Source organism: Dendrobium catenatum, unplaced genomic scaffold (assembly GCF_001605985.2).
Source record: "Dendrobium catenatum unplaced genomic scaffold, ASM160598v2 fragScaff_scaffold_542, whole genome shotgun sequence".
NCBI classification, from domain to species: Eukaryota; Viridiplantae; Streptophyta; class Magnoliopsida; order Asparagales; family Orchidaceae; genus Dendrobium; species Dendrobium catenatum.
This window is the reverse complement of record NW_021319004.1, coordinates 2,652,693-2,668,696: the sequence shown is the minus strand read 5'-3', so window position 1 is coordinate 2,668,696 and position 16,004 is coordinate 2,652,693. Positions and strand designations below refer to the sequence as shown.

Genomic DNA, 16,004 nt, shown 5'->3' with positions numbered 1-16,004 from the left:
TTGATTATAAGCATGTCACATTTGAAAACCATTTGGTAAACTAAATTGTATTTCAAACCTTCTAACATCACTTCGGATCCTTTATTTGGAACCATTTGGGCTTGGATGGAGTCGAATTTGGTGTCGTTGGGTTCGTATTTTCGAGACGTTTAGTTCGACCGTAAGTTTGCTAAAATCGGAGTCAAATGATCTCAAATTTATTTTTGGAAGTTTTCAACTTGATTTTGCCTCTAGATTCGTGCCCGATCAAAATAATTTTTGGATGGTATATATATCAAATGTTATTTATAATTTACCAATTATTTATTGGTATTGAAGGAATTCTATCATAATTCAACACTAATTTTAAAATGTCATAATGATGGGGGTGTTTATGCGTATTTTAGTATATTAAAAATTATAAGGGTCTTTATATGACGATATTTGAGTATATTAAAATTTTTACTACAATCAAAAAATTCATAAGGAATATATTTTCTTTTTTTTTCCATATAGGGAAAATTCTCATGACACATTTTTAGCCAATTTATTTTTATTTTTAATATTCAAGAAATGATTATAACTTGATGCTAGCCATTATAATGTAATTATAGCTATCACTGAATTAACTAATTAACTATCTACCTATTACAAGTTGTTGGGGATATGAAAGTAAATCATACAACGAACACAAAACAAGAAATAAAATGCATCGAAAATAAGGCGAACACAGGATTTAACATGCAAAAACCTGAAATTAGAAAAACTCCATGGAGTCACATCACACCAAGAAATCCACTATGAAAATTGGGAGAAATTTATGCAGATCTCTATTCTCTCTCGCTCTCTCCTTTCTTCTCTTCACTCTTATGCTATTCTCACACACAAAACAAAAGAGAAAGTCTAATAAATATACCAAGGGACGCCACCCTTTTAGAAAAATGAGAAATAAAGTTATCCAATCCACCTCGAAGTGTTGTTGCGGCGTTGAATTTAGAGTGTTGCGGTGCTAAGCTCTATGTCATTTCTCCCAGCAAATTTTGTAGCACCCGGGTGCTTGGGAACACAGTACTGGAGTGCTTAGGTACACAACATTGGGCGCTTGGATACACAACGCTGGAGTGTGTACAAAAAAAATCGACATGATTTCTCTTCTAGAGTTTTTCTTGGTGGCAATTTCTCACCACCTTTCTCATCTTCACTATTTTGCATGCCTCCAATCTCCACATCTCTTTTCACCACTATGTTTCGGCCCTTTGGCCCTTTTTCTTTGCTGTGCTTATATGGATGCTTCAGATTTTGTGCAACGTATTCTTTATGAATGGAAATCTTCCTCATGTTAATTATGTAATGCCTTTACTTATGAAGCCTCAAGCTATTAAAATCCTCCTGATTGTCATTTAGTTACTAAGTATATGATTAATTTTTGTCATGGCAAAAGTAGAAGCATAAGTAGAGGTGAACTACTTAGAGGGAATAGTCATTATAAAGCCATGTACATTTCTCTTTTGGCGATATGAATGAAATAAAAATCTTATGATCTAATAATGTTAGATACCAATATTTTTTTATTATTGAAGAAAGAAGAATAATTCTTCAAATTAGATGTTGGGACGAGTCGCCTTTGATCACTATGGCTTAAAACAATCCCCAAGGCGATGTTTTGTTATATTTTCTACTCATTTGCTGAATTTTGGTATTCAAACTAGTGTTGCTGATCCTTACTATTTTATCAAAATGGTACCACTGCTCTTTATATTTTGATATATGTTGATGACATTTTGTTAACTGATAATGATGAATCATTCAACATTTGCTCATGGATCTTCACAAGCGTTTTCAGTTAAAGAATTTAGGATCTGTTCATCACTTTCTTAACATTCATGTGCTACCAACCTCAAATGGTTTTTACTTGAACCAAGCAAGCTATGCTACAGCAATACTTCATAGGGATGGTATGCAAGACTGCAAACCACTTGCTACCCCAATGGCAACCAAAATTTCTGCTTCAACGAACAACACTATTCCGTCTGCCAGTCTATAATTTTATAAATATCTAATTATAATATTTGAATATCACCATGCCAGATATATATTTCTTATACAACTAATAAGCTTTGTCAGTATATGCAACAACTGTTAAATAATGCTCATTTTTATTTACTCAAACGTCTTCTTCGTTATATCAAAGTAATGTTATCTTTGGGACTATCGATTTAGCCTAGTCCACTTAAACTTCTCGCATTTTCAAATTCTGATTGGGCATGAAATACTACTAATCATAAATCAACAATAGGGTGTCGTGCCTATCTTAGAAATAATTTGATCTCTTGGCAAGTTAAAAAACAAAAGATTGTAAAAGCTCGCTCTTCCACCGAGGTCGAATATCATTCCCTAGCTACAACTGTGGCTGAGACAGCTTATTGTTGAGTTTTACATCTCTCTTGCCACTTCCACTGAATTGTTCTGTGATATTATTTTAGTCATTGGTCTTGCTAACAATCCCATTTTTCATGATCGTACAAAGCACATAGAGATCGACTTACACTTTATTCGTGGTTGTGTTAAGAATAATTCCATTTCTATTCATCATGTCAACACCGTCGATCAAATAGCTGATATATTTACTGATATATCATCAAAAAATTATCTTGACCGGGCACGAATTTTGAGGCAACATAAAGTTAGAAACTTCAAAAATTAAATCTGGGATCATCCAATTAACTTTGATTTCTGCAAACTTACAGTCGAAACTGAATGCCTCAAAAATACAAACCCAACGACAACAAATTCAACTCAATTTGAGCCCAAATGAGTCCAAATCAAAGATCCGAAGTGCATTTAAAAGGTTTAAACCATAATTCGGATTACCAAACAGTTTTCAAATGTGACATGCTTATAGTTGAGTCGAGCGGCTCATCGAGACAAGTCCAACGAGCCCAAGATTATCGAATTCAGATATAATCAAGACATTCAAATACCAAATAAATGATCAATGATGAAGGAAATCAATATTGGTCATACATTCAAACAACTCCTAATTTATACTTGATCTTTCTCATATTTACTTATCATGTCACTTTCATAAAATTATAAATAGATCCCTCATTTCTTATGAAAGTGGACGACATAAGCAAGAAGAGAAGGAAGAGAAGAAATAAAGTTTCTCTTGCCACCAGACACCTCCTCGACCACCACTGGACTTCAGCCCGGCCACCGACTGTTGTCAGACTATCACCCGGCTATCGATGGATGTCAGACTTCTATTTGAATGCCAATTGACGTCGGAGTCCTTCTTGGCCACTAACTGACGCCGGATTTTTGCTAGGTCACGGACTGGCTCTGAACTTCTGTCTGACCTTCAGATTTCAATCCGACGGTTGATTATTGTAATATGATCGTCCTTAATTTCAAGGATGAGTCAACCACTTGTATTCTAATCAAACACTAGTGGAATCATTTCAACTGGGCATGATCCTGTGATTTTTCTATTTTCCAAGGTTTTATACGTAAAAATTCTGGTGTTTTCATTTTTCTTCTGTTTGTGTGCTAGATATCCGTACAACGCTGAGACTAAAATTCCTAACTATATCAACGCGTATATTCTAACCCGTAACATTTACCAAACCATAACCAATCAAACGATTTCAAGAGCTTTAACACAAGTTAACACTCATTGAGAGGAGTGTTATCTTGAGAGGGGATGATAAGCATAACTGATAAGCTGTTGTATTTGCCCTGCTTGCCGCCCATTTCCTACCTTTTGCAGCCACTACCGCTTTTCCAGTAACCTTTTTCAGACTAAATCAGCACCCTAAATTTATAATTGATCCGGATCTTACCATTCATTTACTTAATCTACTTATATATATTCTGTAAAGACAGCTTTTGCTCTATGGAGGAAATATGATTTCAGCTGCTATGTTTCTTCTAGGTTTTACTTCTGTTTTCCTTCATTGTTTCTGCAGTAAGCTGCTCCAGGTTCCCAGGGCCATGGATCGGCTCTTTTAACAGGAGATAAAGAAAGGGATGAAGAGAAGAAAAGGCCGAGGGCAGGTGAAGATCGAGTAGTGTAGGCTAAGAGATATAGTAATGCAGATATTTGCTTACGTGATATCCTTCTTGAAAGCCAAGAGGAAATTAATGGATTCTTCTTTAGGGTTTCGGCTTACCAAAGATATGATCAAAGCGGTCAAGATGTCAATATACGCTGACACAATTTTTTTCATTATCCGAATATTATATGAAATCGTCTGGATATAATTTATATAGTAATATGAAATTAATGTGCAGGAGAAGACAGTTGTAATTAGAGCAAAATATTATTTTTTGCTCCGCGTGCAGGTCGTTTTTTAATATTTTATGATTTAAATTTGAATGTTTTAGAACGTATAGTTTTCTGACAGCTATTAACATTAATGAAAATGAAAAGGAATTCATATAAATATATTAATTTACGTTCCTATAAATAATAATTATTATTTTAAATATTAAAAGCTTTCTTACATCCTTATCAAACATTCTAAGCAAAAAACTTTTCCTTTAGGGGGTTCAAAAATTAATTCGGTGAGTCTGTGCATTTGCAGGACATGTTCTTAGCCGGTATTGATCCACCCACAATATATGAACATGGAGTGGGCTATGGCCCAACTGCCTAAGAACCCTAAATCCAAGCGCAAGACACAAGAAGAAGTGCGTCGAGTAGTCAAAGCTTAGCTCATCATAGCTTTCTACATAATCTCCCAAACATTATGTGCTTTATTTTAATAAATAAATTAATAAAACAAGTATGACAAAATATTGGGAGCTTATATTCCAAGTATTTATCTTTCTATGAATCATAATATCTATTAATTCCATTAATTTTTCTATAAGGGAACTTATATTCCAAGTTTATATCTTAATTTTAAATTACGGACTAGCTTCTTTGCCCTCATCCGTCCTTGATGTAGGAACCCTTGCTTATTTAATACTGCATCCAGATGCCGGTGCAGCAGCCCTTGCACACTTGTCACTGTATTCAGGTCATACAGTGCGTCGCTTCCAGGTGACGCCCTGACATTAATATAAATTTTTAAAAGATTCATGTCATGATTATTCGACAAGTTTTATGCTGGCTGTCGACTACCTAACACAACCCTCAACTTTTCTCATCTAGAACTTGGGACCTGACAACGACAATATTCCCTTATTTAAATCTCCAAGAGATATCTTTTATATTAGCTTATGATATAATTAATTGTAAGGGCTTAAGCAATAGCTAAATAGAGGATACTTGGGATAAGTATCCCATGTAATTCATTTTAACATCTAGCTAGTTATAGCTTTGGATCTTAATTAATGTGTTTTGGCTCAAATCAGGATTTTTCTTCATAATTTTGTTGTAAATTTAAATTGGAAGTTTTTTTTTTTAACTTAAGCAAACTTCATGTTGGGCCAAAATAATGATAAAACACATGTAATTATCAATATTGCACAATATAATTAGGTTAATTTTCATAATTATCTCACAATTTTTTTAATGAACAAACATATACCAACCTTGCAATTTCATGATTTTTTGTTGGCGAGTTAGCTTTGCTTGGTTGCATAAATTAGTGGTGAATTTGATGGAAAGTTTGGTTATTGAAATTGTTGCTTTGTGCATTTCAATCAATTTCTCCACATGCATTGGCTTCCAAGTTGGTTCAACAAGTCCATATATGGAATATTAAAATGTGTTAAAAAAGCTATGGGTGACACATCCAATCCAACTTTATATATATTTAATTGAGAAATATTTTAATTTTGGATATTATAAATGTTGAATTTATTTTGATATATTGTGCTTATTTTAAAACAAATTCAATAAAATTGAAATTTAATTTTATAAAAAATGATTAAAATATTAATAATTAATTTATTTTTTCATTTAAATGTTTCCAAAAGTTAGAGTACATTGTGGTGGAATAAGTTGGCATGAGATTTCATTAAGGCTTCATTTGCAACAACTTTTTTTTTTAAGCTTTTTAAAACAGCTTCATAGTATAAAAATATTTAGTTAAGAAAATTTTGTACTAAAAAGTTGTTTTAAAAAACAACAAAAAAGCTGTTCAAAACAAAACCTTAATTTTATAAATTCTATATATCTCAATTTTTCATTATTATTTCTTCCTTAAATTCTCTTTTTTGTCAATATTTTATTCTAATATATTAGTTGTTTGAACTAAAATCTTCTTTCATCTTTCATAATAAATGAGTTAGTTTATAAGCCCAATTAAATATGATTAATTAGTCAATGTAAAATTCAGATTGTTAGTGGTTCAAGCTTGACTCAATTATGATATTTTCTGAACTCTGCATGCCATGGGAGAAATTATTCTATCTGGAGTACGGACACAAAGTTTTTTTCGGACATCTAAGTGTACATAGTGTGTATATATTGTGTACACACTGTGTACAAAAAATAAAAGTACACATTGTATATACATTATGTTAACTCACAGTCCGGACGCAACTCCACTTCTGAACTCCACACAGAATAATTTCTCATGCCATGGTGGTTTGATGATGCATTTGTTTGTGAGTGTGCAACAATTGAATTTGGATTTTAAGTGTGAGAGGGTCAAAATATTTACCCAAGATATAGCGAAGGAAATATAATAGGTAAAAAAATTGTGTGAGAATATTATGATGCAAAATATTGGACAAATGTTATAAATAATGACGTTAATCATTTTTATTATTAAAGAAAATATGAAGAAAAATAAACATGCCAGTCACTAACAAAGGTAGCTGTTGATTCCTATGTGGCTTCCACATAGAGATGAAAACGAAGAATAAATAAAAAAAAGGAAAATCTAGTCGTTGGGCATGATGCACTGATACTTCTCGCCAAAGAGACGTGCAATGTCTAACACAACACATGCGACACCACTCTGATATATATCGAATATACCAAAAATGTGTCTAATTAAAAAAAATATATTAAATAAAAATTAGACACGCATGTCCAACACACGTTTCATAAATATTTCATGAAAATTTTAAATATAATTTTTTTTTTAATTTTTTTTTTTAAAATATAAAAACTAAATTTTGTATTTTCTATCAACAACACCAAATCAATCACCCGCACTCAATACCCTGCACACTCAATACCCCACTCATCGAATATTCTCATTTTCATTTCTCTTTGGCGGATCGTGACTTTGGTTTCAATATCAATATCAAGGATCACATTCTTTATAAATTGTTTCCTAATGGTGATTTTAGTATGAAGAATACTTGACATTATATTAGGAACAAATCTCTCCCTATTGTTAGTAATTTTGATAAAATTTAGAATTTGGTTATTCCTCGAAAGTACACTTTATTAGCTTGGAGAATTCTTTAAGGGTTTCATGTCGGTCAATGTTAGGCTCCAAAAGAAAGGTTTTATTTTAGTTTCCAAATGTCAATGCTGCTTTAGTCTTGAAACCATTAATCATGTCTTCATTCATAGCTCACTACTATTAAGGTTTGGAAATCAAATTGATTTAGTATAGATTAAACATCTATATTGATTTATGGCTACCAGTATTTTAGCATTTTTAAATGACATGAGTCAAGTTAATAGCTTTGATCATTGGATAATGATCATTCCTTTAATCATTTTTTCGTTGCTTCGGGAAGAGAGGAACAATGACAAGCATGTTGGCATTAAGATATGTGATATTAGAATTATAAGATCTTTTATTTTCAAAATTCAGCAACTGTGTTCTGCTTGGGTTATGCTTCCTTAACATTTTCATAGCAAGAATCATTGGTGTCATTTTTTAATATTAGCTTTGATGACTTGTCGATGCATACCTACGGCTAGGGAGGTTAAGCTCAATATCTACTCTCCTATCTTGGATAATCGTTATGGTATTGATGGGTTCATAAGAGATTATGATGGCAAGGCTTATTTTTGGTTTCGAATGTTCCTATTCGACTCCTGATCGATGAGAAGGCAATGACTTTTATTGATATTTTAGAGACATGTTGAAATGTTAAGCTTTAAACTATCATTGTGTTTGGATTGAAATTGACAATGTTGTGGTGGCGGATACGATCATGTTGAACAAAAGTTTGAATTTGCATAATTAATTTCTATATTGTTCAACTAATTAAGGCCATGTTTCATAAGAATGTTTACATAATTTCTTTCATTAATAAGCTTACTAATGGGCCTGCTGTTTGGATTGCTGATTTTAGGAAAGGTGGCTTTTTTGATCTTCTTAACGCACCTATCTTTAATAGAGAGAGTTTGCGTCTGGATGGTTTAGGTATGCATTATGTTTGAGGTCCTTTTTCCTTGGGAGCTGTTTGCTCTTCTATGTGGGGTTCGTTGCAGTTGTTTCGTCTGCTTTTGTTTTTGGTTTCTTTATTCATCTTTGCTGTGTGGCTGTTTTTTTTTTTTTTTTTTTGTTAAAACCCGCGAAGGGGCCTATGCGTTGATATTAGTAAAACGGTTACAAAAATCCTTAAAAGATCCTCCAGCTCGCTAATGCTCTCAAGAGCTACAATGAAAAAAGAAGAAAAACCTAAGAGCCGGTGGTTCCTTATCCTAAGATTACAAAAATAGCATAAATAAGAAAACGGGCTGTGAAGAAACAACACCCAAAATTGGAAGATCAGATGTATCTCGTTCAGCACAATCTTCCTGAAAAATTGATAATGAAAGTAGAAAAGCAAATAAAAAGCCAAAACAAAGAGTACCTTGCAGCCGTTGATGATCCAGACAATTAAAGAAAATAACCACCTGCAAAGAACTCTCAAACAATTAAAGATCAGATGTACCTTGCTGTGTGGCTGTTCTTCCGCCTTGTGAGATCTTTTTCTCTTCATCCCTCTGATCTTATTTACATTTGGTTTGTTGGGGTGGTTGGGACATCTTTTATGTAATATTCAGTTTATTTCTTAGTGCCTGATTATGGCATAGTGCTAATGCTGAGTTCTCTGCAGGTTGCTTTGGATAGTTATGGAAAAGCTCTATTTCTCCATCTTATCAGATTCTATGCTTGTAATAGTCTTCTGATTCATATTTTTTGTGAAATTAGGAAAGGTGGCTGCACCTGGATGCCTTGCTTTCTTCCTACTATGAGAGCTGTTCATTTTGTGGTCTTTGTTCTAATTTATATCTTGATTGCTAGTTAGTGTCTTTTGGCTATATTGTTGTTCTATTTGACAGGTTTTTGAGAGTTATCCTATTGTTTTGCAGGTCCTTTGTGTCTATGTCCTGAAGATTGAGCTGAATGGGATTACCTGGTTTAAATTTTTTTGGGTGCAGGCTTCTGGCCACCCTAATATGTTATTAGTTTTATTGTACTGGTGTTTAATAGGGAACTCCGGCTCATAGGTTTTGTACACCCACTGTCTATCAGAAGATCGCACACCTTCCCGTTAATTGTGCACCGTGTCCGAAATATTGCATTACGTTGGGAGGGAGTGGTCTGCCGAGGGGCAACCAACAGTTTCTCTAGCATACAGACGACGGCATCTCCGTCGTCGGCCTCTAGTTCTTCGACCTTGAGTCCTTCCTCTTCACCTTGCTGACTGATGGAATCACCCTCCTCATTTTCCACCAATTGTAATTGCTGTCGCTGTGGGCACTCATTGGATTTGTGTCCCGGTTGGAAACAACGGAAACACTTCAATGTGGACGGGCGAGTATACGGGTTGCTGGACACAGGGGCTTTCACTTTCTGTTGGAGCTTACTCTCAGGAATTGATCCAGAAGGTTTCTGGATTGTAGGGGATTGCGAAGGCGGGCCAGTATTAGGCAGAGACTTCATAGATGATGAACTCCCTCTTGCATGGTCGCTGGACGGATCTTGAAATGAGCGTCTTGTATAGGTAAATTTGAGAGGTCGATTCTGTTGCGTCTCCGCTCGCAACGCAAAATTGATGGCCAGAGCTAATGACCACACTGCATTCAATTGTAATTTATCTTGAATACTATCCTTGAGGCCACCGACATACCGTGCAACTAACTGGTTCATCGATTCATGCAGGTTGTTTCATGCACTCAAGCGCTGGAATTCTTCGGTATATTCACTGACGGACCTGTTTCCCTGCACACAATGCTGGTAGCGCATGTATAGGATCTGCTCGTAATCAGTCGGGAGGAATTGCGCTCGCATCAGCTGCTTCATTCGCGTCCAGCTACGCACAGGCCCCTTGCCTTCTCGTTGCCGCATTTGGAGTATCTGCGACCACCACGCACTTGCTCCGCTGCGGAGACGACAAGCCACATACTTCACGTGCTTTGTTGGTTCGACATCCATGTAATCAAAGAAGTTTTCTACCGCCTTCTCCCAATCCAGGTAATCTTCTATGTGCAGATGCCCATCGAAATAAGGTATATCTACCTTGGCTTTGAATTCTGTGTGAGTCCTCAGCGGGGGAATTGGCCGTTGATGCCGTCTGTATTGCTCTGCATTTTCCTCGCTGTAATCTTCCTCCTCAGAGTTCCCCGCATTCATTCCACCGTGTCAATGCACTTCATCTTCCGACTCTGAGCCCTCCTGAATCGGTAAAGGATTGCGACGCCCTGGCCGACCAAGGTCCATCCCATGTCGTGCTCTCGGACTCACAGCCGGTGCTTGAGCTCGATGATGCTGATGGGGCGTTGTCCTTGTCCGGTTGAGATTGAACTCGCGGCGTACTTCGACGGAGAGGCGTTGAACATCGGCGGACAGCACTTCCAGCTGCCGCATTATGTTCGCCTGGTTTGCCCACAGCGATTCCAGGCTTCGATTATCTTCAACCACCGGTTCCTTGCCCTTATCTGTCATCCCGCTGCTTCGGCTCTGATACCACCTGATGCAACCCAAGGATCGGCAGCAGCTCCTGGAATTCCGGCGAGACCTGAAACCAAAGAAAAGCAAGAAAAGAACAAGAGGAACAGGGAAATCCTCCCGGAACCTGTATCTGTATTGTATTTCTATATGATGAAAAATTATCTCCCTGTCTTCCAATACAAGTATATGTAATTTGCTCCTCCTCAGGTAACGTTACCTACTATACTATAATTGTAATAACCAGCTAAAAGTAGAGGAAAAGAGCTAATAACTGAAATAGTACTAAAGGTAGTGGAGGCTAAAAAGGCCTAACCGTAAGCAAGACTATAGTAGTAAGTAAAGGTGCTGGTAGACACAACTCGTCCAGGTGGACGCTGCATCAGTCTTCCCCGGCGGAAGAAGAGCTCGACTCTGACGAGCTGAGTAGAATGGGAGCATCATCGGCGGAATGATATGGCCAAATGTCGGTAACATTGAAGGTGCTAGAAGTCTGAGTGTCGGTCGGTAAGTCTACGACGTATGCATTGTCATTTATCTTGGCGACGATTGGTACAGGGCCAATCTTTCGGCGGTGTAATTTGGAGTAAGTGCCTAGAGGAAAACGTTCTCTCCGCATTTGTACCATAACTAAGTCGCCAATATTGAACAATTGCTGTCGACGACGAGTGTCAGCCGCCGTCTTATATGTGTTATTGGACTTGACGAGCTGCTTACGAACTTCGTCTAACATTTCTGCATAGTTATTAGTGAAATTTGAAGCAGGCTCCGACTTGAATTTTGAAAGGACAGCAATATCCAGTGCAAGATTAGGGACTTTGAATAGATAATGCTGAAAGGTGATTTGCCCGTCGACCGATTAACCATAGAATTGTATGCGAACTCGGCAGAACTTAACATCTCTTCCCATTATTTAGGGTGATCTTGGACTAAGCACCGGAGCATATTTCCCAACGTTCGATTCACGACCTCCGTTTGACCATCTGATTGGGGGTGATAAGCCGAGCTGAGACACAGCTTGGTACCTAACCTTTTCCACAGTTCCCGCCAGAAATGGCTTATGAATTTGACGTCCCTGTCGGACGTGAGGCTCCGGGGAACACCGTGAAGCCGAACGACTTGATGGAAAAACAGATGGGCAATATGCATGTCATTGGACGTTTTCTTGCAAGATACAAAGTGACTCATTTTAGAAAAACGATCGACAACTACCATTATAGAGTCGTTACCTCGCTGCGTGCGTGGTAGCCCAAGGACGAAGTCCAAGCTGAGGTCCTCCCATATAGACTCGGGTACTGGTAATGGTAAATACAGTCCTGTATTCTGAGAACCGCCTTTGTAAGTCTGACATACGAAGCAACGATCGACGAACCGGTAAACATCTCGCCGGAGGCGGGGCCAATAGAAACGGGATTGAACTGCTGCCAACGACTTGTCTCTGCCAGAGTGGGCGGCCAAACCGCCTGAATGTGCTTCCTGAATGATGTGAGTCCTCCATGAAGATACAGGAACGCATAGGAGGTTGTGCCGAAACAGGTATCCCAAACGAATGCTGAAGCCAGCATTGCTTCCCTGAGGAGGGCATTGTTTCCAAATCTCTGCAAAGTCAGGGTCAGTGGCGTATAAATCTTTAATACAAGCCAAGCCAGAAAAATCAGTTTGTAACTGTGTGACAAGAGTCATTTTCCTGCTAAGTGCATCAGCTACCACGTTACTTTTACCCGCTTGGTGCTTCAAAGTAAAGGAGAACTTCTGAAGAAACGTCGCCCAGCGTGCATGCATCCGGTTGACGTGTTTCTGGCTATTAATGAATTGGAGAGCTTCATTATCGATGCATATAATAAACTCTTGATGCAGCAAGTAGGATTCCCATTGTTTCAAAGCACGGATCACCGAGTACAATTCTTGCTCATACGCCGACCATTTCTGTCGAGACGGGCACAGTTTCTCACTGAAATACGCCACTGGTCGGCTGTCCTGTGAAAGCACTGCTCCAATGCCGAGGGAAGAAGCATCCGTTGACACCGTAAACAGCTTTTCAAAATCTGGAATTGCTAACACCAGCGCTGTTGTCAAGGCAAGTTTTATTGCTTCAAAACTGCGTTGCTGACTTTCACCCCATTTAAATGACTTGGATTTTAAGCACTCGGTGAGAGGACTCATTATAAGGCTAAAGCCCCTTATAAATTTCCGGTAAAAATTCGCTAAACCATGGAAACTGCAATTTTCGGTGAAAGATGTCGGGGTGGGCCAATTTCTGATGGCTGCTACTTTGTCCGGGTTCATCTTAAGGCCTTCAGGAGACACCACGAACCCAAGAAAATTCACCTGAGTTATAGCAAACTGACATTTACCAAGATTGAGGAACAATTGATGCTTCTGCAGGATTTCAAACAACTGTCTGAGATGTTCTCGGTGGCGGCACAAAGTGTCACTGTAGACTAAAATGTCGTCAAAGTAGGATATACAGAACTTTCCCCATATGGGTTTTAGTATATCTTGCATAAGCCTCATGAAGGTGGATGGGGCATTACACAAGCCAAAGGGCATAACTCGCCACTCATACAAACCGAAAGGCGTCTTAAACGCTGTTTTTCATTCATCGCCAAGGCGGATACGGACCTGGTGATAACCACTGCGAAGATCCAGTTTGGAAAATATAGAAGCTCCCACTAATTTGTCCAACAGCTCATCAATCCTGGGAACGGGAAACCGGTATTTAACGGTGATTTTGTTTATAGCTCTGCTGTCAACACATAGCCGCCATTCATTATTCTTCTTGGGAACTAGCAGGGCAGGGACTGCACATGGGCTTATGCTGGTCTGTATCAGCTGTTTTTCCAATAGTTCATCTATAATGGACTGCAGAATTTGCTGCTCTTTGGGATTGAGACGGTAATGGGAGAGATTCGGTAGAGTGGCATTTGGTATGAAATCAATTTGATGCTGAATATGTCTCACTGGAGGTAGAGCAGCAGGCAGTTCATGTGGGCAGATTCCTTTGAATTCCTCCAGCAAATTGCGAATCTCCTCAGGGACGTCTCCTTGGTGTGAACTAACTCAATCTGTGACAACTAGCGCCCAGATTGGATCAGCCTCTAATCTACTGAGTAATAGTGTAGAGCCTGACACGATCTGCATCATTGTAGAGGACGCGGTCGGTGCTCTGGTGTCACGAATTCCTGGTAACAGCTTCAGACGTTTCCCTTTCCAGTCGAGAGAATACACGTTCGCCCTGCCGTCATAGGTTACCCCGGCATCGAATTGCCACGGCCAGCCTAAAATTAAGTGGCAAATGTCCATGTCCAATACGTCGCATAGTACTTCGCATACGTATTGTCGCCCGATCGAGAACGTTATCTGGCACATATCCGTCACTGGAATATCAATTCCCTTCTTGACCTAGCTTATCTTGTAGGGCTGTGGATTTCTTGTGGTTTTAAGCTGAAGGGCTTGCACTACAGCTCGAGAAACAATATTCTCTGTACACCCACTGTCTATCAGAAGATCGCACACCTTCCCGTTAATTGTGCACCGTGTCCGAAATATTGCATTACGTTGGGAGGGAGTGGTCTGCCGAGGGGCAACCAACAGTTTCTCTAGCATACAGACGACGGCATCTCCGTCGTCGGCCTCTAGTTCTTCGACCTTGAGTCCTTCCTCTTCACCTTGCTGACTGATGGAATCACCCTCCTCATTTTCCACCAATTGTAATTGCTGTCGCTGTGGGCACTCATTGGATTTGTGTCCCGGTTGGAAACAACGGAAACACTTCAATGTGGACGGGCGAGTATACGGGTTGCTGGACACAGGGGCTTTCACTTTCTGTTGGAGCTTACTCTCAGGAATTGATCCAGAAGGTTTCTGGATTGTAGGGGATTGCGAAGGCGGGCCAGTATTAGGCAGAGACTTCATAGATGATGAACTCCCTCTTGCATGGTCGCTGGACGGATCTTGAAATGAGCGTCTTGTATAGGTAAATTTGAGAGGTCGATTCTGTTGCGTCTCCGCTCGCAACGCAAAATTGATGGCCAGAGCTAATGACCACACTGCATTCAATTGTAATTTATCTTGAATACTATCCTTGAGGCCACCGACATACCGTGCAACTAACTGGTTCATCGATTCATGCAGGTTGTTTCATGCACTCAAGCGCTGGAATTCTTCGGTATATTCACTGACGGACCTGTTTCCCTGCACACAATGCTGGTAGCGCATGTATAGGATCTGCTCGTAATCAGTCGGGAGGAATTGCGCTCGCATCAGCTGCTTCATTCGCGTCCAGCTACGCACAGGCCCCTTGCCTTCTCGTTGCCGCATTTGGAGTATCTGCGACCACCACGCACTTGCTCCGCTGCGGAGACGACAAGCCACATACTTCACGTGCTTTGTTGGTTCGACATCCATGTAATCAAAGAAGTTTTCTACCGCCTTCTCCCAATCCAGGTAATCTTCTATGTGCAGATGCCCATCGAAATAAGGTATATCTACCTTGGCTTTGAATTCTGTGTGAGTCCTCAGCGGGGGAATTGGCCGTTGATGCCGTCTGTATTGCTCTGCATTTTCCTCGCTGTAATCTTCCTCCTCAGAGTTCCCCGCATTCATTCCACCGTGTCAATGCACTTCATCTTCCGACTCTGAGCCCTCCTGAATCGGTAAAGGATTGCGACGCCCTGGCCGACCAAGGTCCATCCCATGTCGTGCTCTCGGACTCACAGCCGGTGCTTGAGCTCGATGATGCTGATGGGGCGTTGTCCTTGTCCGGTTGAGATTGAACTCGCGGCGTACTTCGACGGAGAGGCGTTGAACATCGGCGGACAGCACTTCCAGCTGCCGCATTATGTTCGCCTGGTTTGCCCACAGCGATTCCAGGCTTCGATTATCTTCAACCACCGGTTCCTTGCCCTTATCTGTCATCCCGCTGCTTCGGCTCTGATACCACCTGATGCAACCCATGGATCAGCAGCAGCTCCTGGAACTCCGGCAAGACCTGAAACCAAAGAAAAGCAGAGAAAAACAAGGGAAACAGGGAAATTCTCCCTGAATAAGTAGCTGTATTTCTTTCTGTATGTATGAAAACTGTGTTTCTCCCTTACAAAAGAGATATAAGTAAGTATCTTCCCCTCAGGTAACGTTACATGCTTTCCTATAATTGTAATAACCAGCAAAAAGAGCTTAATAACTAAAATAGTACTAAGTAGTGGAGGCTAAAAAGGCCTAACC

General features: G+C 39.2%; 1 protein-coding gene across 1 annotated transcript in view; it reads right to left on the bottom strand.

Annotated features, from left to right (window-relative positions):
* Nucleotides 1-15,694: 15,694 nt before the first annotated feature.
* LOC110095822 overlaps nucleotides 15,695-16,004 on the bottom strand; it is a 1,280-nt gene continuing 970 nt past the window's right edge. Inside the window, exon 2 of the mRNA XM_020821523.1 lies at nucleotides 15,695-15,771. Coding sequence (XP_020677182.1) covers nucleotides 15,695-15,771 — 77 coding nt within the window. The remainder of the gene's footprint in view (nucleotides 15,772-16,004) is intronic.